The sequence below is a fragment of the Antechinus flavipes genome, chromosome 1 (genome assembly GCF_016432865.1).
Source record: "Antechinus flavipes isolate AdamAnt ecotype Samford, QLD, Australia chromosome 1, AdamAnt_v2, whole genome shotgun sequence".
Taxonomy (NCBI): Eukaryota; Metazoa; Chordata; class Mammalia; order Dasyuromorphia; family Dasyuridae; genus Antechinus; species Antechinus flavipes.
In genome coordinates this window covers 206,358,825-206,373,989 of record NC_067398.1, presented here as the reverse complement: position 1 = coordinate 206,373,989, position 15,165 = coordinate 206,358,825, and the positions used below count along the sequence as shown (strand labels likewise).

At 32.7% G+C, this 15,165-nt stretch overlaps 1 protein-coding gene across 14 annotated transcripts in view; it reads left to right on the top strand.

Moving 5' to 3' along the window:
* Positions 1-15,165, top strand: part of PPIP5K2 (diphosphoinositol pentakisphosphate kinase 2) — a 102,987-nt gene that overhangs the window by 40,056 nt on the left and 47,766 nt on the right. For all 14 annotated transcript variants that reach the window (XM_051995114.1, XM_051995095.1, XM_051995059.1 and 11 more), the window contains exons 8-14: positions 184-345; positions 2,173-2,294; positions 5,985-6,086; positions 10,304-10,390; positions 11,003-11,078; positions 11,176-11,285; positions 13,874-13,959. In XM_051995114.1, coding sequence (XP_051851074.1) covers positions 184-345; positions 2,173-2,294; positions 5,985-6,086; positions 10,304-10,390; positions 11,003-11,078; positions 11,176-11,285; positions 13,874-13,959 — 745 coding nt within the window. The remainder of the gene's footprint in view (positions 1-183; positions 346-2,172; positions 2,295-5,984; positions 6,087-10,303; positions 10,391-11,002; positions 11,079-11,175; positions 11,286-13,873; positions 13,960-15,165) is intronic.

Sequence of the window (15,165 nt, the reverse complement as noted above, 5' to 3'; positions counted from 1 at the left end):
TTACTTAATACTTTACTTCTGCTTTTACTATTACCATGGCTTCCCTGAGTCATTTATAATAAAATCTCATTTACATATAATTTTTCAAAAACATGTCTGTTGCATAACAGCTGTCCTATACTAGTTTTTGTTGTTTGTTTCCATAAATTTGCTATCCACTGACTTTCTTAATATTTTCTAAAGGTATACACAGTAGGTCCAGATTATGCTCATGCTGAAGCACGGAAATCCCCTGCACTTGATGGCAAAGTAGAACGGGATAGTGAAGGAAAGGAAGTCAGATATCCTGTTATCCTCAATGCTAGAGAGAAATTAATTGCTTGGAAAGTCTGCCTTGCATTTAAGGTAAAATGAAATAAAGGATTTTAAAAACATATAGAACCTCAGTTCGTGAAGTATTTTGCTGTAATAATTTTTAATTGGGATGAGTATTTGGAGTTATAAGTGATAACACATTGGAAAATGTATGCTTCACCTTTGGATAGTATGATTGTTATTATTTCAAAAACTCTTTGGAATGTTGCCAATTTCACTACCTCTTCTATTTTTCATTGAAAACTTATTAATTTGGATCCCTCTTACTCAGTATTTATGGTGCTTCAAGTAGGATTTGAGCTAAAACTTTTATTAGCCAAGCAATAAGTTAGCCTAATTATAAGGATTTGAAAATTTTCATTTTGTCATTCCAGTAACAATGTTACATTTGTTTTGTTGGGGACAAACTATAGTAGTGTTATACAAATATGTTTGATTTTTTTTTTAATTAAAAAAAAACTGATTAAAAGTGTGCCAAACTTACATGAAACTTGAGCCTGTAATGCAGAAGAGCAGAAAATTCTTCCCCTCATAATGAATTCATGCTTTTCTATCTATTTCAGTTGTTCAGAGGTTATGACATATAATCACATCCAGTGTTAATTCCTGCTTGAATGGAATTCTTGAGAGCCATATGAAGATTCAATGAAGAGATTGAGGGCATTTAGCTTATGGTAGATCAGACTTAAAGGCAACCTTATAGCTATCTTCAGATATTTTAAGAACTGCCATCTGGAAGAAAGACAGTAATTCTATTTAACCTCAAAGGGCAGAACTTTGAACAATAGGTAGAATTTTCAAAAAAGCAGAGTTAGGGCTGATATCAGGAAAAAAAACAAAAACAAAACATCCTCACAATTAGAAATTTTTATAGTTGAACAAGCTACCTCAAAAGGTAGTGAGTTTCTCCTTGGAGATCTCTAAGCATAACCTGGATAGACTAATTGGGTAGTCATCTTCAGCTATAGTTTAGACTTGTCCCTCCTAATTTTAAAATTCCATTAACTCTTTATGTCATTGACTAGCAGGCAGCCAGGTTGTTGAAAGATCTAGAGGATCATTTCATTTGAAGATTGGTTAAAGGATTTGAGAATATCTATCCTAAAGAAGAAATGATGGAATGAAATGGGAAAAAAAAAATGATTAGCCATCTTCAAGTATTTTAAGGGGCTTTCATGTAAAACAAGTATTACATTTGTTCTGCTTATCCCTCCCTAGTAAACTAGAAAACACTAAAAGAGAATTTTGTAGTTTAACATAAAACATTTGATAGCAATTTAACCCCATTTAAAGAGGAATAGGATGATTTAGTAGTGAGGTTGTAGTAGCTTTTGAAGCCTCTTCCATCTTTGAGATTCCATAAAATGTTTCTCATTCTCAGATTTGTTACTCTGAAAATTCCATCTTTTTAGATAATGATTAAAAGCTCGCTATTGTTGACTTTGGTCAAAAAGATCTCCATTATTCAGTATGTCCAAAAAAAAAAAAAAAAAAAAAAAAGGCAGAAAACTTTCACTAAAAATTTTAAGTAACTTTTTTTGGTGGATTTTGCTAGCCCAAAATAGCTTTAAGGGTCATTGTTCTATATCCATTTGTATACAAGAATTAGTGTACAAGAAAGAGTAAAAAAGTCAGTCATGGATAATACCACTTCAGCTTATCTAAATTACAAATAAGAATTTTTCTCCTGAAATGTCAAGTAACTAATTTTATTCTGTATATTGAGCATTCACTACTTGTTATGTTATCACAAGACTTTGTACTTAACAGAAATGAAGGTAGACTATTAATGAAAATGTTTCTGTTTATTATTAGAATTGTAACATTTGAGCTCAGTTTTAAATTTAATTTTAATAGCAAACGGTTTGTGGCTTTGATTTGTTACGTGCCAATGGACAATCCTATGTCTGTGATGTCAATGGCTTCAGTTTTGTGAAGAATTCTATGAAATATTATGATGACTGTGCAAAAATACTTGGGTAAGATTGTGTTGTATTTTCATTCATCCCTTCCCCCCTCAAACATAGCTAATATTACAATATACTGCCATTTATTCAGTTAGGTAAGAACTAGAAAATTTGGACAAGAAGAATGGCTTTTGGCATGCTTTACAATTAAAATTAATTTTCATAATAATTACTCTGAAATATACTACCAGATTTAGAAGGTCTTCTTTAATAATAAAATTTCAGTTATGTAGCATGGATTTAATCTGAAATACATTTCATTTTATTTTGATTCTTTAAAATTTTTTATTCAATAAAATTTAAGTATCTACCACGTGAAGAACACTCTGCTAGGAACTTCTTAACATTTTGCATTCTGGCTTCTATTCTTACCACTCAACTAGAACTGCTGTCTCCCAAACCACCAATTACCTATTTTTAAAAATATGCAATGTTCCCCCTCCCCACCCCCCCATTCTTCTTGACCTCTCCAGAGCATTTAACATTGTTGACTTCTCCTTTCTTCTGATGACTTATTCTTCCCTCAGTTTTCATGTTACTGTTCCTACTTGATGTTTTCTACCTGTTTGACTGGTATTTCTCATTCATATTTTGCCACTTATATTTACAGAAAGAATATCACTTCTTCATGTAAGCTATGACTCTTTTAATACAACTAAAGCTTGCCTTAGCTCTGTCGTGGGCCCACTTCTCTGTTTTTTCTTTATAATCTCATCAACTTCCATGGATTCAGCTCTCATCTGTTCAAATGAATTTCAGATATTCATATCCAACTTTCATTTCTCTCCTGCATGCCACTCTAATGCTTGATCAACTGCCTATTAGACCCACTAGACTGTTCCTTAAGTATCTTAAACTCAGCATATCTAAAACAAATCTTATCTTTTTCCCTTAATCCTTCCTCACTTCTACCCAATTCCTTCTGTCTTAGGTACTATCATCTTTTCTGTTAATTTGACCTACCTCCAGCTAGGATAGTAGTTTAAGTTTGAGACTTGGAGATTCAGGGAACTTAATTGTTCTTTAGTTGTTTTTTATTTATATTAAACTTTTCATGACCCCATTGGGATTTTCTTGATGAAGATATAGGAGCGGTTTGTTATTTTATCCTTTGGCTCATTTTACACATGAGGCAAGTTACAGGATACACACAGCTATTCAGTGTCTAAAGCAGGATTTGAACTCAGGAGTCTTTTGAGCCCAGCTCCCATACTCTTACTCACTATGTCATTTACCTGTATCCCATGGAACATTTATTAGTTAATAAAAGATTTATTTAACAATATGAAAATGTTACAGCACTGAGTTCAGGTATATGCAGCCTCCCTCATCTCCAGAGAGAGAACTATCTTCTTAGCAGCTCAGGATATAGTGATTCTCTTGGTTCTAGAATCAACTACAAAAATTAGAGAGTCCTTTCATGTTATTCTTTTCAGTATCCTTAGGTAATTAGGTTGCTACACCACTGGCTAGAAACTTTTGGACCAGTTAGTTCTCAGAAACAGTTTCCTTACCTTTTAGGAGAAGAAACCAAAATTTTAGCCTTCTGCAGGGACACTGACAAATATTGTTCCTCCTAAATCCAATTTAGCCATTTTGCTATATTAACTGTCCTTTCTTCTTCATCTGAGACATTTAATCAGTTGCCATATTTTGTTGATTCCAGCTCCCTATCTTTTCTATTCATCCCATATTTCTACTCCTGCTTAACATCTTAATTCAAGTGTTCATCACTTCCCATCTGGACTGGCTGTTGCCTTTTCTTTTCTTTTCAACTAAACTCCTTGAAAAAAAACTGTATTTCACTCTTATTAGTCTTTTAAACTTTCTTAAATTTAGCTTTTGACCTCATTTAACTGAATGAGTTAATCTCTCTACAAATATAGTAACACTTTTTCAGTCTTTACAATCCACAGCATTTGACATTATTGGCCATTTTTTTTCTCCTGAGTTCTCTCTGTTTTTTATGTGACACTATTCTTTCTTAGTTATCCTGGCCATTCTTCATTTTTCTTAAGTGACACATTAGAGCCGTATAATTCTCACTAATTGTGAGTATCTTCCAAAAATTTGCCTTGTATCTTCCCTTTTTGGTTTATTATCTCTCACTTAATGATCTCATAATGAGCTTTCATAAGTTCAATTATTATCTTTCTGAAGATGATCTTGATAATCAGTCCTAAAGTCTCCTTATCTGAAATGGGAGTGCTCTTTCCCCCTTTGCTTCATAGAATACCTTCCTTCAAGATCTCAAAGGTCAACTTCTTTATGAAGCCTGACCTAATTCTTCTAGTTATTAGGACCTTCCCTCAAAAATTACTTTGGGTATATTTTCTTATCCATCTTTATGTTTTGCTCTACTCTTTCTGGCTCTTTTGCCTTTCTCCTTAAGCTCCACTCCCTATCCCACTAGAATATAGGCTACTTGAAGATAGCAGTTTCATTTTCAATTTTAAATTCCTAACATTCTTTGATTATTTGATTATTGTCCTTCATGCTTAAAGAGGATCAGAATGACATCACATTGTTGAAGTCAAGGTACAATGTGTCTGACTATGATTGCTCAGACCAATACAGACTCAGAAGTCTTTTACCATAGGTAGGCACAAATAGTTTATATGAACATGAAGTGGAAAAATAGAAATTTGAAATTAATTTAATTTTGAACTTAATTTAAATTTGAACATCTTACATCTCATGTTTTTTTTTTTTTTTTTTTTTTTTTCCTTCCTCTTTTTGAGCTACTGCAATTCTCCTTTGATACACATATGCTATGATAAATTGCCATGCTGGGCAATCTTTTGCTGTATCTCCTGTGTATCATAATTGATTTCAAAGTGAACAACAACAAAAGCACTCATTAGAGTGGCTGAAAAGAAAATAGACCTCTTAGAAATGCTTGTCAAATTAACTAATTAATGGAAAATGCCCTCTCACTAATGCAATAGTGATCTGGATGCCTGAGAGATTGTGACTTACCCATAGTTATATAAGCAGTGGATTTCAGAGCTAGAACTTGAACCCTTTTATCCTGGCTCTTAGGCTAGTCTTCTATCTGCTAATCCATGCTGCTTCTTATTTGTAGCTTAAATATGTATTTAATCACAACAGATAAAATTAGTTAAGTTCATCTTTGATATCAAGCTATTGAATCTAATCATATTTATAAAATATAATTTTCAAGTATTTGCTAGTACTCAAAAATATGTAGTCACAAAGAGTCATAACAGAGAATCAGATAATCCAAATTAACTATCTGTTGATTTTATAAACATTTATTTTGCAAATGAGTAAGTACATGCAATATAAAATACAAAGATAAAAAAGGCATTCTCTTACTTCCTTCTACCCCAGTCCCACAAACCTCCTTATAACATATCAGATGTTTATACAGTATAGCAAGTATAAGTTCTTGGTTTCTTAGATGTAGTGGTTTCTCAAGTCTCATATCTCCAACTGCCTTTCAGAAATCTCCCTGGATCTCCAGTAGACATTTTAAATTGTTAGTTTTTAAATTATGTATCTAAGAAACAAGATTTTGTGGAGCCAATTTCTCAAATTTTGAAGACTTTCTGTAAGTGGCATCCTGATAAGAATCTTTAGAATCTTGATATTTTTATACTGTTCTAGATCCAATTTTGAGATCTAAATATATTGTCTTATCTTGTCTGTTTTTTTTTTTTTTTTTTTTTTTTTTTAAAGCAACATTATAATGCGAGAGCTTGCTCCACAGTTTCAGATCCCCTGGTCAATACCATTAGAAGCTGAAGATATCCCAATTGTACCCACAACATCTGGAACTATGTAAGTTTTCATTTATTATCTCCTCAGCATTTGTTTGAATGGTCACAGCAAAAATGAAGTATTTAAAGTTAAAAGCAGTAGTTACCCTCTGATTTAAAAAAAAAAAAGATTTAATATTTTATTTTTTCCATTACAATTTTTAACATTCTTTGTGCAGTCATAAGAAACATTTCCATATTAGTCATGTTGTAGAAGAAAACATAAGACAAAAAAAACCTCAAGAAAAATAAAGTTTAAAAATACGCTTCAATCTGTATTCAAACATTATCAGTTCTTTCTTTGGGGTCAGGTAGCATTTTTCATCAAAAGCCCTTTAGAATTGTTTTGGATCATTATATTGCTGAAAAGAGCTAACTAAGTCTTTCACAGTTGATCATCTTACAATATTTCTCTTTACAGCAGTAAGTTTTCAGGTTTTTCTGAGAACTTTTTGCTTATCATTTCTTATAGCATAATAGTATTCCATAATATTCACATACCAAAATTCAGCTAATTTCCCATTTGAAGGGCAACTCCTCTATTTCCAATTCTTTGCCCCCAGAAAAAAGCTCCTATAAATATTTTTGTACATATAGGTTCTTTTCCTTTTTGTTTTTTATCTTTATTGAGATAGAAACCTGTTAGTCCAAGGGCATGCATGGTTTTATAGTCCTTTGGATATAGGTCAAAATTCCAAATTAGAATTGTTCCAAGTTTGAACTATTCCAAATAGTTCCAAGCACTTTGTATAGTGACTTAATCAGTGTATAACTCCACCAAAGATGCATTAATGTCTTATTTTTCCCATATCCTCTCCAATATTTGTTGTTTTCCTTTTCTGTCTTTTTAGCCAATCTAATAGATATGAAGTAATATCTCAGAATTGTTTGAATTTGCATTTCTCCAATCAGTAGTGAATTAGAGCTTTTTTCCATAAAGATGGCTTTGATTATTTCATCTAACTTCATGTCATGAAAAATTCATATCTTTTGATCACTTAACAGTTGGGAAATGGCTCTTTTATAAATTTGACTCCATTCTCTATATGTTTGAGAAATGATGCTTTTATCAGAGAAACTTGATTCAATTTTTTTCATAATTATTCTTGCTAAACTATAATCCACCCTTCCCATTACTCTCCCTTAAAGCCTTCTTCTATTCATTCAGTTCCCCTCAATTCCCCTCTTCTGTTCCACTACAAAAACTTTTTCTTGCCTCTTTTATGTAAGATAATATGCCCTTTTCTATCCTTCCCATTCCCTTCCTCTCGGTACTTTCCTCTCTTACCCTTTAATTCTAGTTTTAAAATAAATATCATCCCTTCATATCTAATTAATATCTATACCCCTCTGTCTATATATATTCCTTCTAACTGCTCTTAGACTTAGAAAGTTCTTATGAATTACAAATATCATCTCTCCATGTAGGAGTATTATTAAGTCCCTTATGATTTCCTTTTCCTGTTTACCTTTTCATGCTTTTCTTTAATCTTGAATTTGAAAGTCATATATTCTATTCAGCTCTGGTCTTTTTTTCAAGACTGCTTGAAGATCCTTTATTTCATTAAATGTCTATTTTTCCCCTGAAGCATTAAACTATTTTACTGAAGTAGGTGATTCTTATTTGTAATTCTAGCTCCTTTGCCCTCCAGAATATCATATTCCAAGCCATCTGCACCTTTAGTGTAAAAGGTGCTAAATCTTATGCTATCCTGACTGTGGCTCTATGGTACTTAAATTGTTTCTTTCTGGCTGTTACAATATTTTCTCCCTTACTGGGAACTCTGGAATTAGGCTATTATATTCTAGGGAGTTTTCATTATAGTATCTCTTTCAGGAGGTAATTGGTGGATTCTTTCAATTTGCTTTACTTTCTGGCTCTAATCTATCAAGGCAGTTTTTCTTATAATTTCTTGGGAGATGATGTCTAGACTTTTTTTTTTATCATTATGGCTTTCAGTAGTCCAATAACTTGTAAACTATCTCTCCTGGATTGATTTTCGAAGTCATTTGTTTTTCCAGTGAAATATTTCATTCTGTCTTCTACTCTTTCAATCTTTTGGTTTGTTTTATTGGTTCTTGATTTCTTATAAAGTCCTTAACTTCTATTTGCTTAGTTCTAATTTTTAAGGAATCATTTTCTTCAGTGAGCTTTTGCAACTCTTTCTATTTGGCCAATTCTACTTTTTTCCCCCTGAGGCAATTGGGGTTAAGTGACTTGCCCAGGGTCACACAGCTAGCAATTCTACTTTTTTAAGGAGTTTTTTCCTTTGGTGATCTTTTTTGCCTCTTTTCCCATATGATCAATTCTAATTTTTAAGACATTCTTCTTCTCATTGGCTTTTTATACCTCTTTACCATTTGGAGTACTTTGTTTTTTAAGGTCCTATTCTCTTCTGTATTTTTTGGTGTCTCCTTTATTAAGCTATTGATTTTCTTGCATCACTCATTTTTCTTCCCAATTTTTTCCTCTACTCTTATGTGGTTTTCAAAATTCTTTTTGAACTCTTTCAAATCCATTCATATTTTTCTTGGCAGTTTTAGATGTAGGATTTTTGGCTTTGTGATCTTCTGAGTTTGTGTTTTTATCTTCCCTGTCACCATAGTATCTTTTTATGGTCAAAAATTTTTCTGTTGTTTGCCTATTTCCCTAGCCTATTTCTTAATTTTGAACTCTTTGCTTTCTTAAGGTAGGGCTTTCTTCTAAATTAGAGGGTACACTATCCCAAGTTTCAGAGGTTTTGTACAGCTATTTTTCAGGGATAATTCTAGAGATCTGTAAGTTCTCAGTTCTTCCAAGGTGAGATGATATTAACGAGGAATGTTTTTACTACTCTCTTGGCCTGTGCTCTAGTCTATGTGTAACCACAAACACTCATTTCTGCCCTAAAACTGCCCTGAAGGTCCTTTTACTAAGGCCTCAGCTCTGGTATGCTAGTGCTTTTCTTCATCCTGGAACTACTCCCCAGGATTATGACCCTAACTCCTTCCAACTAATTGGTGAATCCCCTACCTGTGGCCTGAAAACTTTAGAAGCAGCCAATTTTTCTGCTGATTCAGTGACTTCTGAGACTTGATGTACTAGCACAGCCTATGTGAGTGCAGCGTGCTCTGGAGTGTGCTCCACTCTCATCCAGGAGTGACAGACCTTTCCTGCTAATCTTCTAAGTTGTCTTTGTCTGGAAAATTATTTTACCTCATCCTTTCATGGGTTCTGCTTCAGGAATTGTTTTATAGCATTATTTAAAGATGTTCAGAGAGGTTTGTGGCCTTTTCCCCACCATCTTGATTCCACTACCACCATCCCACCACCCTGAATTTTTTTAAATATGGAGATTCAAATTTTCTTGTTTCATTGATAGGGTATCATAGAAGATAGAGAACTTAGCCTAGGAGTCAAGAAGACCTAGTTTATAAATGTTAACTTTTTAAAAGTGTCACACTTAGCTGGATGACCAAGGACAAGGTAACTTAACTTTGGAGCCCAATCCTCATCTTTAAAATAGAGATGATGATAATAATCTAGCAGTTAGCTGATATTCAAATGCGGATAGATAGACAGATATAATATCTATATATAAAAGATCTCTTTTTGAACCTTGGAGCACTGTATAAATATCAACTATTATTGTTAAAAATCTAAATACTGGGAAATATGAAGGATAGATGGTGAATAGAGATTTAGAACAAAACAGGTATCCCAACTAATGGTATATATTTGTTTATGTTGTAGTAGAGTGCATTGGGCATGAATGTGTTAATTATATTGGTTGTGAAATTATAACAGGCTCAGACTAGAACAACGTTTCAGTTCATAATAAAATGAATCCAATAATTAAAATTTGGCTTAAGCCATGTGAAAAACTTTTTCAACTTTTTATTATTACTCAGGTAAAATTGCAAGCTCTCAAATATAACTTTTTTTAATCCTTATACTTTGTAACTTCATTTAATAAATTTCATTGTGATCCAGGATTTTCTTGTACCTGGATTTTTTTTATACTTCAAAATACAAGTGAAGTTCATCCTCTTCTTGTGAAATCACTTCATTAGGAGTATATAGAAGTACTCTTTTGTATAACTTGATGTCTCATTGTTAAGTAATATTTTTCAGATTTGTTAGGGATCATCTCCGACTTTAACATTTGATAGCTTTAAATGTATGTCTACGACTTGTTTAAACCTAAAATTTTGTAAATTTTAGATTCATGAAACTTAGTACATATTTTTCTCTTTCAGGATGGAACTTCGGTGTGTTATAGCAGTTATACGTCATGGGGATCGAACACCAAAGCAGAAAATGAAAATGGAAGTGAGACACCAAAAGTAAGTTATAACTAATTTTCCAGACTCAAGATTCTTTAAGAGAATAATTAATATTTAGGTCTTATTTAGTTTGCTTTGTTGATTGATTTTTCCTCCCTACAGATTTCTACAGTTTATTTTTAAAACTTTCTAATCTGTAAAAACATCCATTTAAAACTGTCTCTTTACCAGAAAGTGGGGGTGAAAAAAAGGAAAATATTCACAAGTGATTAAGAAATAATTTCTCCTTAGTTTTGTTGTTGTTGTTCTGAGTACTGTTGCACTAAACTCCTTTCTTTCTTATTGTCTTCAGTGTTCTGCAAAATAGAATAAAGCAGATGTAGAAATTTCTGCAATTTGTCCTGGAAGATAATAAAATATGAAAACCTGAGCCTCCAAGTAGAATAGTTAAGCAGTCTTTTTTTTTTTTTTAATGTAATAACCTCAGAATAGAGACTATTTAGGGATTGTCTGTATATTCCATATTATAAAACATTTGATTTCCATCATGAAAGAATAATTTTAAAGTATTTTCTTGAATATTAATTTGATAAGTGTTAAAGGGAGCATACATTTTATCAAATAAAAAGAGTTGTTTTTCAACTAATAATATTCTTTGCCTTCTCTTAAAAGATTTTTTGATCTTTTTGAAAACTGTGATGGATATAAAACTGGGAAATTAAAACTGAAAAAGCCAAAACAATTACAGGCAAGTTGTTTTGACCTTTTGTTTTTTTTCTGGTCTTATAATGTATATGACAACTGCTACATAAATCAATATTTATGTGTGTTAATTTATTTTGTAGGAAGTGTTGGATATTGCTCGACAACTTTTAATAGAACTGGGACAAAATAATGATTCTGAAATTGAAGAAAGTAAATCAAAACTTGAACAATTGAAAACTGTATTGGAGATGTGAGTATCTTTAGAACTAAGCTATAAGCTTTTTAGTAGTCCCTAGGCATTTCAGAGAATTTTTCTCAAGCCTATCCTTTTGTTCAAGTGTGTGTGTGTGTGTCTGTGTCTATGTGTCTGTGTGTGTCTGTGTGTCTGTGTGTGTGTTTGTGTCTGTGTCTGTGTCTGTGTGTCTGTGTGTGTGATGAGAAAATAGTTTTCCTGTTGAAAAAAATATTGGTACATTGCAATAGAAACACTTCTTCATTAGTATTCTTAGTTCTATAAGAAACTGATATAGGAACTGAAGTATGAGCTTTTTGTTATGGAATAGAGAATATGATTATTAAATTCACTGACTCTAAGATATAGAGCTAGAGGGGCCCTTTTTTTTTTTTTTTGCATATTAAAGCTTTTTATTTACAAAGCGTATGCATAGATAATTTTTCCAACATTGACCCTTGCATAACCTTTTGTTCCAAATTTTCCCTTCCTTACTACCACCCCTCCCCTAGCTGGCAAGTAGTCCAATACATGTTACATATGTTGAAATACATGTTAGATCCAATATATGTATACATATTTATACAGTTATCTTGTTGGACAAGAAAAATCAGATCAAGAAGGAAGAAAAAGAAAAACTGATAAAGAAAACAAAATGCAAGCAAATAATAACAGAGAGAGTGAGAATGCTATGTTGTGTTCCATACGCTGTTCCCATGGTTCTCTCTGGGTGTTGATGTCTCTCTTCGTCACTGCACAAGTGGAACTGATTTGAATCATCTCATTGTTGAAGAGAGCCATGCCCATTAGAATTGATCATCTTATAGTCTTGTTGTTGTGTATAATGATTTCCTAGTTCTGCCCATTTCACTCAGCATTAGTGCATGTAAATCTCTCCAGGCCTTTCTGAAATCTTCCTGTTGGTCATTTGTTACAGAACAATGATATTCCATAGCATTCATATACCATAATTTATTCAGCCATTCTCCAATTGATGGGCATCCATTCAATGTCCAGTTTTTGGCCCACTACAAAGAGGGCTGCCACAAACATTCTTGCACATACAGGTCCTTTTCCCTTCTTTAGACTCTTTTTGGGATATAATCCCAGTAGAAACACTGCTGGATCAAAGGATGTGCACAGAGCTGGAAGGACTTTGAAAAGTCAGCTAATCAAAACACATCACTGTACTGAAAAAGAAACTGAGGTCCAGAAAGAAGTTATTTGTTTAAGGTTGTAATGGTAGTAAGTGACAGAGCCTAGATTCAAACTCAAATCCTTTGACTCCAAATTCTTTACATTACACCATTATTTTCCTGAGTTGAAAACCGCTTTATCTTGATCAATCCAATACAGTTAACAGGAAGACTTTTCTTAATTCAAATGCTGAATAAATTAAAGCATAAAATCATTCATTAAATCTTCATTTTGGTATGCTTTTTGATGACATAACATCATTTCATTTCATTTTTTCTTTCATCTACAAATTCATTATAGTCCTTGTGGAAAATACATTTTTTTTCCCTTTGAGTCTCTCCTTGTAATTGTTATGGAGTTATTTTCCATCTATTTTGGGGAATCTCTGATATTCTATAATTTTCATTCTGGTTGGTGTTTACTTTGCTTTAGTCATCTCTCCAGCTAGATCTAAAATCTTGAATCAGAATTTTGTGCCAGGGGCAGGTTCATCTCCTTTTTATGTTTTCAGGTGGGTTAATAAAATAACCCTGCCTTATTTGGGACTGACTCCCTTAGATTCCTGAAATTACTCCACCTCCCAGGTATCAGCCCTTTTCAATCTTAGAGCTTTAAAGTACTGATTCTTTAGCACCTTCTCTGGTGTCTCAAGACAGAATATTAATGACCTCCAAATCTTTGGTCTTGAGGTGGCCTAATCTGAGTGCTGTTCATAGTTCACTGCTACTCCTTATCATTTCAAGGCTGCTTTCTGATCATGCTGGGAAGTTAGCCTTTTCTGGTTTTGCTGATCAGAACCCACTTGGTTATTACATTCAGATTTCTGGTTCACTTTTTGTGCTGTTGTAAGATAAAAATCACTATAAATCACATTCAGCTTTTTGATCTTTATTTCATCTAATGTGACCTTTAGGGTTTTGTTTAAGTAAGTACGTAGTATCTTAGCAGTATATTCAGCCTTTATTGTCACAGAATGTGACAATATTTAACTGTAACAGAAGTACAGCTTCATAGTTTCTTTTTTACTCTCTTATCCAACAAACATTTTTTAAAATGGCTATCACATGCAAAATCTCTTTCAGCATGATGGGAACACAAAGAATGAAATGTATAAATCTTTTTTCAAAGACCTTTTATCTAATAAGTATACAGAGAATGTGATATATTCAGTAATATTACTACAAGAATTGTCTTGTAGCTGAGAGGATTCATTTGGTGAACACAAATTTGTAGTGGCTTTAAGCAAACTGGTTTCATAATTTTTTTGTTTATCTGCTTCGAGAGAGGACAGTGGTAGGGTTAAGTACGTCCTAGCAATTTTGTCAGTTCATTGAGGTATATCAAAGTTGTATATATGTATTTTAGGCTTTCCAACAGCTATATCTAACTATGCTCTTTTCATTTTTCAGGTATGGTCATTTTTCTGGAATAAATCGTAAGGTCCAGTTGACATATCTCCCTCATGGTTGTCCAAAAACATCTAGTGAGGAAGAAGGTATGATATTATTGATATATAGCATTTTTGTCTCGAGGCAGATCATCAGAGTGGCTAACACACTAGCTATGGAATTAGGAACACCTAGGTTCAAGTCCTGCCTCTGATGCATACTAACTCTATGACCACAGGCAAGTTTCTTAATTTAATAGTGCTCTAGACACTGCTCTAAGAACTACAAGTAATAGGGAAGTTCTCTAACTTCATAAGAGGATAGTGTTTCCATACCTGATCATCAGTAAAATCATAGGCCTTGAAAACCCTAGTTACCCTTTAAAAACTTGTACAGTTGTGTATGTGTATGTATGTACATAGATTGTATATAGTTGTATTTACATATATACATAAACATATACATTATATGTACATAAGTAAAATTTTATATGTGGAGGATCTAAATATTTATACAAAATAAGTCAACATTGCTTACCGTAGGAAAGTCTTGTGAATGACTTCAGCATTAGTAACTAAAAGGATGCTATCCTAAAGATGAATGCACACACACACAAAGTAGATTGCCTTTTTGCCACTCTTAGTCATTTTATGAACTAAAGGTTCTCTGACATTTCTGGTTGGTTGTATACCATGACTTTCACCCCCAGCTCCCTTTAATTCTATCAAAAACTATAGAAACTCTACTTCTTTTCCCCCCAAAAAAGATATTACGTCACTTATTTTAACAGAGAAATGAGAAAATGGAATACACAAGATGAAATGTCAAAAAGAACAGATTGATGTGACTAGGAACATATGCATGACTTATTGCAACAGATATTTCTGCATATTGCTAAAACTTAGAAACTCAAAAGAATGTTCTCCTTGGAAGCAATAAATTATAGTCTGAAAGAATTTCCATTATTCCAGATGTTAGGCACATTCTATCTTTTTCATAGGATTATTTGTAAAAACAACATGTTTTAAATTCCAAAATTCTATGTAAAAGGGAGATTGTCTTTATTGCTGAAAGCTCTTTGTTTTGGGGACATTTGATTTGCAGAAATACCTAAAGATCAGATGCTGCCATGTCTATACATAAGAGGTTAGTAAGCAAGTATAATAACTCCTTTTGGTCAAAAAATGAAATGTACTTTAAAAAAAACACCTGTTTTCTTTAATGGCTTATAAACTTCAAGAACACATACAAAAAATGTTTTGAGTAATGTCAGCATTATAGGAATAGGTATATAATATTACAAGGTCCTTGTA